Here is a 12,944-nt window from a genome sequence, read left to right on the forward strand (position 1 = left end):
TCTCTAATTCGAACCTGCTTTGCCCATGCTGGAATTTGGTGAGTGATCTCTCTCTGTCCTTATCTCAACCCATGAACTCTTTGTTATATTTTCTTTCCCCTGCCCAGCTGCAGAGGGGAGTGACAGAGAGGCTTCAGTGGGTGCCAGGCATCCAGTCAGGGTCAACCCACTGCAGTCTAGTCCAATGTCTGTCTTAGAAGACCATGACAGTATCTCGCCTGTCTTCTCTGCTGCACTGTTTCATAGGTTTATCTACACTCCCTGCCATGGTCCCAAATATTTTCTCTTACTGTGATTAACCCAGATACCTCATGCCACTGCAGTCTGTAGCTGAAAATGCTCCCTCCTGCCTGGCACATCACATCCTGGTGGTTTAGGTCTTCCAAGACTAAGCCTGACAGTAGGAACTACCATGACATCCAGGAATATGTCATTCTATGACCAGAGCAGGAGATACAGCAGGACTGAGGAGCAGGCAAGAGAAAGACTTGCAGAAATAAGGCATCTGCCATCCACTTCCTTCTCATGCTCTTTTCCCCACCCCTTAGAAGGATCAGGCCCCAGAGCTTACTGTGTCTTTGGTCCTTGATGAGTCCCTCGGGGTGCTCCATAAACCGCACTGAACGCGCTCTGCTCGTACCATGAGGTGGAAGCGGTGCAGTCCGAGAGGGAGCACTGCTCCAGTGCCATGGGAAGCATGCTACACACAAAGCAGCTCATTAGCCGTGCCATAAAACCCACAGGACGCTTCCAACCACTTGCAGAAGTCCTACGAAACGGGGCAGTGTTTTTAAAACCTAGAAAAACATTTCATGAAGATACGAAGAGACCTCTCCAGTGTCACTGGCTGGGAAACAGTCTGAGCACCACCACTGAGAAGGAGCACTGAAAATTTTAGAAGACTGAATCCTTGCATTTCAAAGTGCAATACCCAAAGTCTAACTATCAAACCAAACTCATGCCTGAGTTTCAAAAACAAGCCACCTCAGTGAACTAGTTTTGCAAGTATTTATTAGGAAATTCTGAACACCTGACTAATATTTTTCATCTCCCCAAAGTGATTCCTGCTACAGGAATTTAATGTCTCAGTAACTTCAGATCAAACTTGTTCAGTTCATAAGCAAAATGGTGATTTCTGTAACTAACTTCTTTGCCCATACTCAGCTTAGGCTGTAGAAAACTACCACTGTGTGGTTGGTGCCACAATCTCCAACATAAGACTCAAAAGCTGCAGCCTAATTAGCGATTCTGAACAAACCAGGGTGAAATCCTGAAAACTCTGACCACTCAAAATAAAAAAAACAAAAATAAGGACATTGCCAAGAGACTGCAAAATGGTCCTAGTTCATCTAAACTCAGACTAAAATTAAGATGCTTTTTTTGGTATCAGTGCGAAGTGATTTGCTGAATTAGGACCTTAAGGAAGACCAAGGTCATACCCAACATTTTCAGAAGGTCAGTTCACAGAACTTAAATAAATTCTGGCTTTGGATGAAGGATGTGGGATTTTCAACCTTACAAGCATTGCTTCAAGGTATTTTGCATTGCAAGATGAAATTTTAGAGGCTTCTCTGTTTCATATTATCATCGCATTTATCTCTGAAAGCAAAAGCTTTACACATTTGATACAGCTTGCAATGTGTTTGAGTAGTGTAGATCTTATGCATCAGTAAAATAACCTCACCATTATTTTTTTTGCAATTACAAATCCATGTTTGTAACATAAGGTACCACATGTTCAAAGTATTTCACAAAGAGTTTATAAAAATCCACTACAAAATTATCATGAATGAAAAGTTTTTCAGCTAAAACTTTTACAAGGATTAAAAAAGTGATGAGCGCCCCACATGCTATTCTGGAAGCAGATCCTCTCCTAGTTCTTCATCAGCAAAGTCATCCTCCTCTGTTCTTTTTCTTGCTGCTGTTTTTGGTCTTTCTGGTTGTGGGCCAAGTGGATCTGCATAGGAGGCATCTAGGGTTTAAATAAATACATGTGAAACAGTTACAAACTATTTTAGCTTTAACATTAGCTTGTTTTAAACATACAAAATCAAACACGAGATTAGGATTTAGCACTACACATCTGTGTCTTTGAAATGCAGACCAGAAAGAGCATATGAACGCTGAAGGAGAACAAAAACACTGCATTCAGGAACTGAGGCAGGGCACAGAAGCAAAGTTCTTGAGTTCTACTGATGGAAGACTTTTTTTTTTAAATAAATTTCTCTTATGATACTACAGTAAGAAAAAAACTTTGGAAAAGTGCAAGAAACAGCAAGACTGATGACTTGTTTAAGATACGGGTTTTTAGGAAGTACCACATTCCACATGGATTTGGGTTTTTAAACCCCTCTGAACATTCAGTCTTATTGAAGAACTTACGACTGCAGAACTGACTTAAAGGATGCAGCAGACAGATATCGAAAGGACTATTAACACGGGCCACATTCCTTAATATTTACAATTACTTTATAGTGAGCTCTGAACAATGAAGCTAAAGCCTCATTTTCATGAGGAAAATGTTTCCCCAATTATCTAATTTTATATACTCTTCCAATAACTTTTTTTTTCCTCTCTCCTTACTTCTCCTTTCTCTGAGGACCATGAAAGTAAAAAAGGGATAAGATGTCCACTTGCCTATTTCTTTACTGTTGCTACTTTCATAGGGTTCACTTGTTGCAGGCAGAGCTTTTAGTTTGGCACTCAGTCTTTCCCCTTTGGTACCACCACTATCTGGGGAACAGGAAAAAAAAAGAAGACAAATAACATAGTGTTATGTTCTGTGAAACCATGATACAAGAACAACATCAATTCAGCTACTACTATCTGTCAAACTAGACTTGGATGAAACCATCCTTTCATGACAGATACAGTACTCATTTGTAATAGTGGTCTTTAAAACACAGTGGACACTGTGTCCAAGCATGTGTGTGTTAATGTTTTTTAAAAAATGCACACAGCCGTGTTACTTTGGAGTAAACACATTAAAATATTTCTGCTTCGAATGCTGACATTTCAGTTGCTTATAAATTACAGTCACATTTTGGAGTTAAAATAAGCATGATAAATATAAACACTGTCACAATGTACACAGGACATTTCCTATGTTTGTGTGCTTACCAATACACGAGTGTGATCCACCTGCTCAATACTGTCAAGGTTAAATTCAACACTAGGTTTGCTTTTAATTAGAAGAGCATATTTGCCATGTGCTGTCTGCGTGGCAGGCAGGCACAGCTCATGTGTACAGACCATCCTGGTCCTGCAGCTCGCTGTAAACACTGCGCTGGCAGCTCAGTTTGCAGCAGGGCCCCAAGGAATGTGTCAGCTCCAAGGGCTGCCTCCTGCGCAGACAACATCAGATTAACATTCTCTTGCCACAGCAGTATTCCAGACACTTTAAATGTTCTGTTCACCTCTGAATCTCTTTTTCATGTTCATGGCAAGCTTTCAGTCTCATCTGCTACAACAAATTTTTATGCAATATTTTTTCTCCTAGGAGAAAACATTTTGAGTTTGACTTGGTCTATTTACAAGGTGGGACGTACAGCCAAATAGAGACATGTTCATTTACAACAACAAACAATGTGGGTATTAAAAGTCTTCCATCTGTAAGGAGGAAAGATGGGTTTCATTCAGCAAACATTATTTATAAAGTGTGGACTTGGCAACACATTTCCATTGTCTTATTTACTATAAGTGTTATTTTAACAGATATTGTTGTAATTAAAAGAAAAAAAAAACCCAAACAAAAAAAGCCCCCAAACTTCTACAAAGATGACAAACCTTTATTTCTCTATAAATACTACTGCAGACTTCTGTTTGCTCAGCCCTAAACTGGAAGACAATGTCTCTGCTCCAAGAAAGATCTAATACATACAGTCACATAACAAACAGTCACATAACAAACTTATTATTAAAATAATAACTTCACAAGACACAGATTACAGTTGAAATTTCAAAGCAAGGAAACTGTATTTTAATGTACATCCACTTCCCTAGGGAACTCCCACTTCTCACTGACAGGCTTCATGAAAGAAGTGAATACTTAACAGATTTGAAGAAATGGGGAAAAAACAATGGGTTTTCCTGGAGAGGAACTCAACCAAAGGGCTGTGAAACTACAGAAGGGCCTCCCCTTGATTTCAGTGGGCTCTGGAGAGGCCTGTGCAACAAGGAGGTGAGAGCTGGGCTTCAAAGATGGTGTGGATGAAAATGTTTTGAGGAAAATACAAAATAATCAACAAGAAAAAGAGCAGGATAGAAGTAGGCACAGTCTTGCATAATGGAAAACAAGTCATTTTTAAGATGATAAATAAAGTTGTAAGGAGCAGTAAAGAGATGCAAAGACAGGAACAATACAGCCAACTACACTAGGGGAAGACTGAACTAGTCAAAGAAACTCCACAGGTTTAATTGGTTGGTCCCAGAAAGGAAGAACTGGATGTAATGAAAATAGAAGAGGAGGAAGATGGCATACCAAATGTTTTCAGTTGTGAAGGAGGAAAATACATGGGTGTCAGCACTACTACCAGAGGAAGGTGAAAGACTTTATATTAACTGAAGGAAGGAAGAAAAGGATGTTAGACAAACCAAACTGAGTGGGATCAACATGATACCCACCAGTTACCTGCATCTCTTCCTGCCCTAAAAAAATACAGTTGAAAACAAAGGCTTCCTTGGACATTCTAGGACCCTTAAGTTTTGTTAGGGCTACATCCAAGAAGGGAATGAGGCAGTAAGTCCAAAATGTGAAGCCCTTTCATTTACTCTGAACTTGTCAATCTAGACCCACCCTACCACAGGAAGGAGCACCCTGCCCTTTCTGCTCCGTGTCGTATCCCCCTCCACATGCTGTCCAGTTGTAGCAGGCTGTGCTGGAGCAGGTTCCTAGTACATTTAAAACTAACCTGATGAAACCCTTTTCTCAGGTAGATCAGCAAAGTAACACAGCTCACCTTACTTCTGTATGACCATTATATCTAGCAAGAGTGAAGGGAAGGTTAACAACTCTTCTGGTTAGTTCTTCACATTCAGTTTAAATTAGGCTAATGTGCAAAACCACATCAAGTCTCTATGGACTGCAGTATGCTCTAAGCATACCTAAAAATGTGGAAGAGGAGCACCTTTTATTTTAAAGTGCATCCAGAAGAAAGTAAGAGCTGCTCGACACCATCTGCATTACATGGAGTTGTCAGACAGCAGCTCAGGAAGTGAGAGGTCTGGCTTCAATGCCTTCCTTCACCTGAGGGAGTTCAAATCCACACTTCCAGCTTTTCAGAATGTCCTAGCTGTTGAGCCATTTGGGGTAAGCTGTTCTTGACACTCTGCCATGGGATACAGAACTTGGCTGCCAATATGGCAGCTATTACAAATTCTGTTGACCATATAACACGATCTGCCAGAAGTCTAAATCTCATCTCAAAATTACTTTTTGTAGTTCTGTTTGCAGACGAATCATCGGCATGTTTTTATTCAGTATACATTCACACATAATTTGGCAATGTTAAGGAATATAAGCCTTTTGGTATCCTACAGTGAAGAGAATTCTACAGTGGTAGAATTTTGGTATCCTACAGTGACGAGAACTTCAGGGAAGGAGTTGTTTTTAAAGCATTTTATCACAGACATGCATACTTTTGGGACGCAAGTTTTACTATTTCTGCTCACCGTTCCCTGCTGCTCTCACCCCATCTAGGAGAAAGATTTTACATACATTTATATACCTTTTGAATTATGGGAATGAAACTAACTTTCACTAAAATAATACACAGAAGAAAACAACGCTAACATTGGGACAAAGGACAATAATAACTCTGGATGAAAAGCTTTATTTGTAGTTTTTCTCTACTAAGAGCACAGCTTTGAGTATTAACATCTGATTGTACCTACAATCAGAGGACTACAGGTAGATATTTCTGAAACTGCAAATTAATTCTCTCTGTATTAAACTGTACACAAACACCTGCCCCTGATTCAAGGCAGCTTTTGAATAATGGAAGACCCCTGCTAAACTAAATTGCTCTCTGCATCTAAGGAAAGCTTCACTGCAACGAATAGTCAGTCACTCCTTATTTATTAATTTATTGGGCTTTTATTAAATAAGTTATTACTGTAGTTCATGTGGAGGCCAGCCCCACTGTACTCACTTTGGGGTGACAATGGGGACACATCCACATGAACTGACTGCAGGAACATGGCTCCAGATTTCAGTTGAAAAAGCAACAAGAACTGATTAAGAAGAGCCGGTCAATATATTTTTAAAATCTAATTTATAAATATATCTACTCTGTAAAATTATTATATTTGAGAGTTGGATTATCATGCTGACTTTACATTCCCCTCACAGTCTGTGTTCAACAGCCTTAACTAAGGACTATGCATGGAAAGACATAAATAATACAGTCTGCATGCTGATATCATTTACAGTGCATTCCTTCCTCTCATCTGTTTAAAAGTCATGGACATAGTATTATATTTAGGATATTTAAATTATTCTATTAGAATTGTTTCATTCATTTAGATTGGTTCAGTGTCTTACAAAAACTAATTTGAACTAATTCCTTCACATAGAACTTGGACAGGAATAAAAAAGAATCAAAATATAAAACCTAATTTTAAAAAATGGCTAATTTTATATGGCAGAACAATGACTAATGCAACATACTGCAAAAGTTAGCCTATTTGGTAATAGTCCTATTTTAAGTAGTGATTTCTAGCAAACAAGATTCTCAATCTTTTTATCTTTCTGTACTTCCTGTGTCACACGATAGCTGGGTGTACTTCAACACATAAAATCCATGGTATTTGTATGTATTTTTTAAAGGAATCTAACTAGTTGCAATTACAGTGATGAGACTACTGCATTGGAAATTCCTCCAGGAATCACAAGGGACATAAATTAGAATTTTTAGTACCGTTTCACTCATAAAGAAAAGACAACGAAGGGTAAGATTGTTTGGTAATCTGCCTCCTCGGTCAAATGTTTCTGTAACAAAGAGCACAGTTGGCTAATGCTCCACCAAATCCAGAATGTGTTTTAAGTGCACCTCTGCGTATCTTTCATATTTGGGATGAAGACACCATCTTTGGAGCAGAATGGGCATTGGTTTGACCAAAGAGAAGAGTAAGTTCAGTGTAGAAGGCAGAATGTTATATTAAAACTGTGAAAGAGCGTAAGAAGTAGATGCAATTTATAACTTCACTGCTGTTCATTTTGATTTGAAATTCTGTTAAATGAAAATTGTTTGTGGTGTGTCAGTTCAGCTAATTCCTTAGGTGGGTTCAGAGCAGAAAACAGATTAAGATATTCTCTTCATTTCAAAAGATTTTCCCTTCTCCATTAATTAAGAAAACTTTTTTCCTATTTTGCACACACAGACAATGGAACCATTCCACAATGACTTATAATTAATGAGGCATCAACAGGCACACAAAGCCTAGAAAATATAAATTATTGTCATGTCCTGGCTGCAGGGTAACAAGAAAATCTCTTATCTCTGTCACAGTCAGGATTATTTGGCATGCCCATGGCTCTAACATGTAAGACATACTTCCATAATATATGAGGACATCCCTATGGGATGGTAAAGGGTGTTTGAATATGGGAAATTTTTGGGGATGGACAAACTGACACAGTCACCAGTGAAATGAAAAAGGAAAAAGGCACCTAAATTATTCCCATGTGGTTTATTTTCCGAATTCATCCTGACAGGCTTAGGTAACAAGAAGAATGCAAAGTAGGCAGCCTTTCATCTTCTGAATTCAACACTGCTTCTTTGGGCTCCTGTCCGAGACTGCACGGCTCCTCTCATCCAGCACAAAACTCCCCATTCAGAGAGCTGGGCAAATGCAGAGACCAAGTAAACACTGCCATGGGAATGGAATCCTTAACGTCATACTTTGCCTTATCTACCTATATAAAGGCATTATGCTATTAAACAGGAAAAATCTCTTATGGTAGTAAAAACCACAGTGCACCAACTTCTAAATTCTGGATGTTACAATCATATATCTACAAAACACAGAAAAGTGAGTATGAAAACAAGAGAAGATTATTGGAAAGAAAATCTTTGACAACTGCCTAAACTCAAATGCACTGTTAGCTCCCTTCAAGGCTTTGTGGTTTTGGTTTTTTCTTTCTCCTTTCTTAAATTAAAAAGAGTAATTTTAATAGGACTGTATCAATGTAATTTGCTTCCAACATAAGTAAGATTGAAAACCATAAATCTGATAATTTTGGGGAGAAGAAAATTTCACTTTTTATAGTGAGTGACAAATGTGTTCAATTTTGGGTAGGCATTTTAGATTTAATGCTTATTTTTCTCACAAGACAAGAGCAGACTTTAACTGACATTGACATACACGTCAGTTTCCTTGGCCTCTCTGTTTCCATTCTGTCTACCATTCATGCACACACCAATCGTATTGCTGAAACTGTGCTTTGGTGCATCTCATACACCTTCTGCTTTAATTTATATTGGCAAAGTACTGGATGCCCTATGAAGTACAAGCCTTGCTGGCTTAGTTCTCTTTCTTCTTAGCTTCCTCTTTAAAAGCAATTGCAGATCATATTTCCTAAAACAAGGAAACCTGAATTATTAATACTCTTAATATAAATAGCTATATAGGGACAAAATACTTGGGGGGAAAAATCTGTTAGGAATACTAGCAAGCATAGGGACAGCGAGCTGGTAGCAGAAAAAAAAATAAAACAGACATCATACCTAAAATATTTGGAATGCATACAGACTTCAGTTAGCTAGTGAGTACTTTAATTTACCTAGTAAGTACTAAACTAAGGAGGATTCCATGTTTCACTGGGTTTAGTAATGATGGCAAATCCTTCATACACTGTAGGAAAATGATGCCTTTTGGTCTTGGCAACACCACTGGAAAAGACTAACCTTAAAATGTATACAAATGTTTCTTTTTTTATTTTTCCTCCTTTTGAAGTCATTAGTTTATCAAAAGCATACTAATACTATGAAATAAAATAACCCATGTTTATATTTCGTATGTGTCTTCACACAGGCCATGTACAGAAATTTATTAACCTGCAAATTACAGCTCATAACCCAGGTGAATAACGCCAAGCACTGGACAAAATAAAATGTCTGGGTGTTCAGGTTTCTCTTAGCCATCCTCAGTACAATGTGGACAAATGCAGTCCTTAACATCTGATGCTGTGAGTGTCCGGTTCCTTCACTGATAAGTCTCCCCAGAGTCAACATCACCAGTTAAAATGTACCCAGCGCCTTTGACTCATTCTAAAAATACTTCTAAGTAGTACAGCTCACCACAACTTTTAATTAAGAATCCCAGCAGGAAGTTAACTCTAGGCTCACTACAGGACCTTCTTTGTACCTCTGCTTGTTTGCCGAGTAATTTCCAGAAAGGCTGGATCTTTGGCACTGCACTTGTATAATGGAGACTTCTCAAACATGCTCTTACACACGCTTGTTCCCAAACTCTGGATTTTTCCACTCTTTCATACATTTGACATAGTATCTTGAGCAACAATCTAAGAATTACTGATAGGGTAAATTCTAGGTCAATCCTGATCCTGCTTAACCTCTCATCCTCTTTCTTATTTTTCTAAAATTAAAAAAAAAAAAAAAAAGAAGAAGAAAGAAGACAACTGTCCATAGATACTTCTGTCTTTAAAAGAAATACTGACAAACTGGTAGTTTGGGGGATTAATGTTGTTTTAGCATCTTTTCAGTATGAGCCTTATTATATCTTCTTTTGCTAAATTACTGAGTCACTTGCTACTGAAACATACCCCTTTTTCACTAATGAGGGTGGGGATAATTACAAAATAGAGCTGGAAGAGACCTTCTGTGCTATTTGCCTACCCACCTGATGCAAAGTTTTGCCCATCTGTAAACACCCTTGCCTGTTACCAATGCTGCTCTTCATTTCTATTTACTATATACCAAAGTGGTCTCTGCTTTATGACAGAGATCAGGGACCAATCCTGTCTCACACTGCTGTTTTGTTGGCTGCCTGATTGTAGGGTTTATGTAACAAAGGAGAGCCCAGAAACATTTCTGTCCCTCTCTGTTACTTAAATAAAGAATTACTTTGGCCTGAGGCCCAGAACAGGTAAAATTTAATCCTAGGTGAATGGTTGTTTCTTCCACACATCAAGAGATTATTTAAGAGCTTCTCTAGTGAAACTACTGAGCTGAAAAAGGAATGAGATCTCTCTCAAGCACCTAATACTCACTCTTAACCTTTAGAGAATCCAGGAAAGCAGTCTTCATAAATGTAACAGCATTCTAAGGTCATCTTCAGATTATGTTAGCAATTGCCATGACTTTTCGTGACCCTATAGAATTCGATAAGGGTAGGAAAATATCTGCTACGTAGGTGGAGAAATAAAATTACCAAATAAGAAAAAAATATCATAACATATTTCTCTGTAAAAGGAAGGGAAGAGAGGCAAGAATTTATAGGGGATATCTTCTGATGAGACCCATTGATACCAAGATAAACCAAACGCAGAATACAAATAAACCATTTCCTTTTTGGGTCAAAAGATGGATTTTTTTTTTCCAGGTGGCTGAAGTAGCCTGAAATCTGCTAGCTTCCTTAGACCAGCAGTGGGGGACTGTTAGGTTTACATTACTAATTTCATGGATTTAATAATGGGAGGGAAAAATCATTAGTTCTGCAATATGCAGGCTGCCTAGCACAGGAAAGATGAAACAGGACAGTTTCCTGACTTACACTGCAAGAGTTTTATATTTATGGAAATCAGCACTGTGAATCTGTAGAAGCAGAGAGACTGAGTAGTCAGAGAGAAAGCTTTCTTCTAGGGAAGACTCCAGAACTTCAGTTCTGCTATACAGAGAAAAGGGGAAGGATGAGCTCAAAGATAGTTAAGGGTACGTTATCCTCGTTAGAGAGCTGGCTGCACAGAACAATCTGCTGAACTTGTAACAAGCACCTAATATAGTAGATTACATGGCAGGCACAGAATTCCCTTTCCTTCATGTTAAATAAAGAAACAATGAATTCCAATTTTCCATGGCTTGTGTGTTCTGTTTTGTTATAATAAATGATTCCTTATAGTAAATATTCTGAAGTTAAAAATGTTCAAATACCAAGTTAATGGGATAAAAACATTCAAGTCCACAGTACTGAAAGCAATCATAAATTTAGCTTTAGGTATACACTAAGATCTGTATATCGAACACAAATGTTAGACCAAATCCATGCTACTGTACCACTTGCGATTTCATACAGCACTGAGAAAATCAAAACGTATGAAACAAAATTTGTGAAGTACTTACATATTACTCAGTGCATATTTGTGTGCTTATCAGAATGACAGGAGCCTTTACAAACACTTTCAGAAAATCTATTTTCTTCAGGATCCTGTCAAAACTGGTATTTATGCAGAGGCATTGACTACTTACCACCACTTCCTTCTTTGCGGCCACGTGCACTGCCATCTCTGCCAGATTTAATGCGCTGCAGAACAGTGGAAAAGGTTTGAAAAGAACAGAACAAAAAAACCCATTTAGTAATATATATTAGAGATAATTACTGAAAATTAAACTCAGCTTATTAATAAAACAGTAGGAGAATGTTAAACTAGACTTACTACACTGTAACTACTAAAGCTTGTTTTTCCACACACAAAATTGTCCTTAAAGTCAGGGTTAAATCCAATGTTTATATGAAACAAGAGTTCTGTGAAATTCAAATAGAATATCTCAATAAATTATTTTTCTTCAGATAAAATTTATACAAGGAATGTGCATAAAAATAGTTCAGATGTTCTTTTGTAAAGTACAGCTGAAAAAACAGGCAACAGAGCCCTCCTTGCATGAGTTCAAAGTAGCCTTTGCCTATTAACATCTTGTAAATCCCACAAGCATTTTATTATTGTAAAGACTCAAAAGGGAGAAGTTGGGGAATCTATAAAAAGAACTATTCACCCTATGGATCTTGGATTTTGAGTTTTTGGCACAGAACTGTATTTCACAGCAAAATTTAATTTGCTGTTGAGTGTTAAATGCAAGATAAAGGTGAAGGTAAATACTTTAAAAGCTATGTTTAAAAAGTCAGCTCTCTTGTGCAGGGGAAGGTATCATAAACATCTTCCAGCTGTGTTTTTTTGAGTGTTATTTGAAAACTTCAACAGTTTATCAAAGCAATACCTTTGTATGACATGGCAGACTTAGCTCTTCTGGCAAAACACCAAATTTCTTATACATACATCTTGTCAATTATAAGAAGGGACACCTCAGCGAGGGACTTTTTGACAGGTAGGTACAAAAACTTGATGTTTAAAGCACTCAGCTATTAATAAAGTATCTCTGCATCTTATTTCAAAATATGAATTCAGGATCTGATTAAAACACACATCAATTCTTCAGGTCAATTACTGTAACTTCTTCACTCATTTTTCACCCGAAAAATATCATGAAGTCTGGCAAAGTTGGAATGATACCAAAGAAGTGAAAGAACTTTCAAGATTAATGCCAACAGAAAAAGGAAGAACTCTTAAATCAAAACCCACAGGAGTCAGACAGGAAAGCATTGAGCCTAGTGTGAAACCAGGACTGGTCTTGGAGCAATTCAGTCTGGGACCAGAATTTCTCACACTTTTTTATTTATTTTGGGAAATCCTCAAGTCTAAAATATGTTCTCTGAATTTTGGATTAAACATCCTTTTCACAGCCCAGTGAAGTAGCATATATCAATCCTTCAGGAAGCCTGTCCAGACTCTCCAACTATTGAATGACTGACAGCAAGTCTGACAGCAGAAGCTCAGCTTCTGTCTGCCCAAGGGAAGCGGTCCCTATGTGACAGTGCCCTCTTGGCATTTACATCCTACGATTTTCCTCCCAAAATATTACGTAAGAACTACAGCTTAAACATATGATTAACTCCTGTAAAATTCCAAGTGAGTAGTTTGTAAGTAATCC

The 12,944-nt window shown here is 37.9% G+C and overlaps 1 protein-coding gene across 3 annotated transcripts in view; it reads right to left on the bottom strand.

The window, feature by feature from the left end:
* Positions 1-994: 994 nt before the first annotated feature.
* IFT88 (intraflagellar transport 88) overlaps positions 995-12,944 on the bottom strand; it is a 46,705-nt gene continuing 34,755 nt past the window's right edge. For all 3 annotated transcript variants that reach the window (XM_017730796.1, XM_008630992.2, XM_017730795.1), the window contains 3 exons: positions 11,427-11,481; positions 2,638-2,733; positions 995-1,972 (listed from right to left, as the gene is read on the bottom strand). In XM_017730796.1, coding sequence (XP_017586285.1) covers positions 1,851-1,972; positions 2,638-2,733; positions 11,427-11,481 — 273 coding nt within the window. In that variant the 3' untranslated portion in view covers positions 995-1,850. The remainder of the gene's footprint in view (positions 1,973-2,637; positions 2,734-11,426; positions 11,482-12,944) is intronic.

This window comes from Corvus brachyrhynchos, unplaced genomic scaffold, assembly GCF_000691975.1.
Source record: "Corvus brachyrhynchos isolate BGI_N302 unplaced genomic scaffold, ASM69197v1 scaffold363, whole genome shotgun sequence".
NCBI classification, from domain to species: Eukaryota; Metazoa; Chordata; class Aves; order Passeriformes; family Corvidae; genus Corvus; species Corvus brachyrhynchos.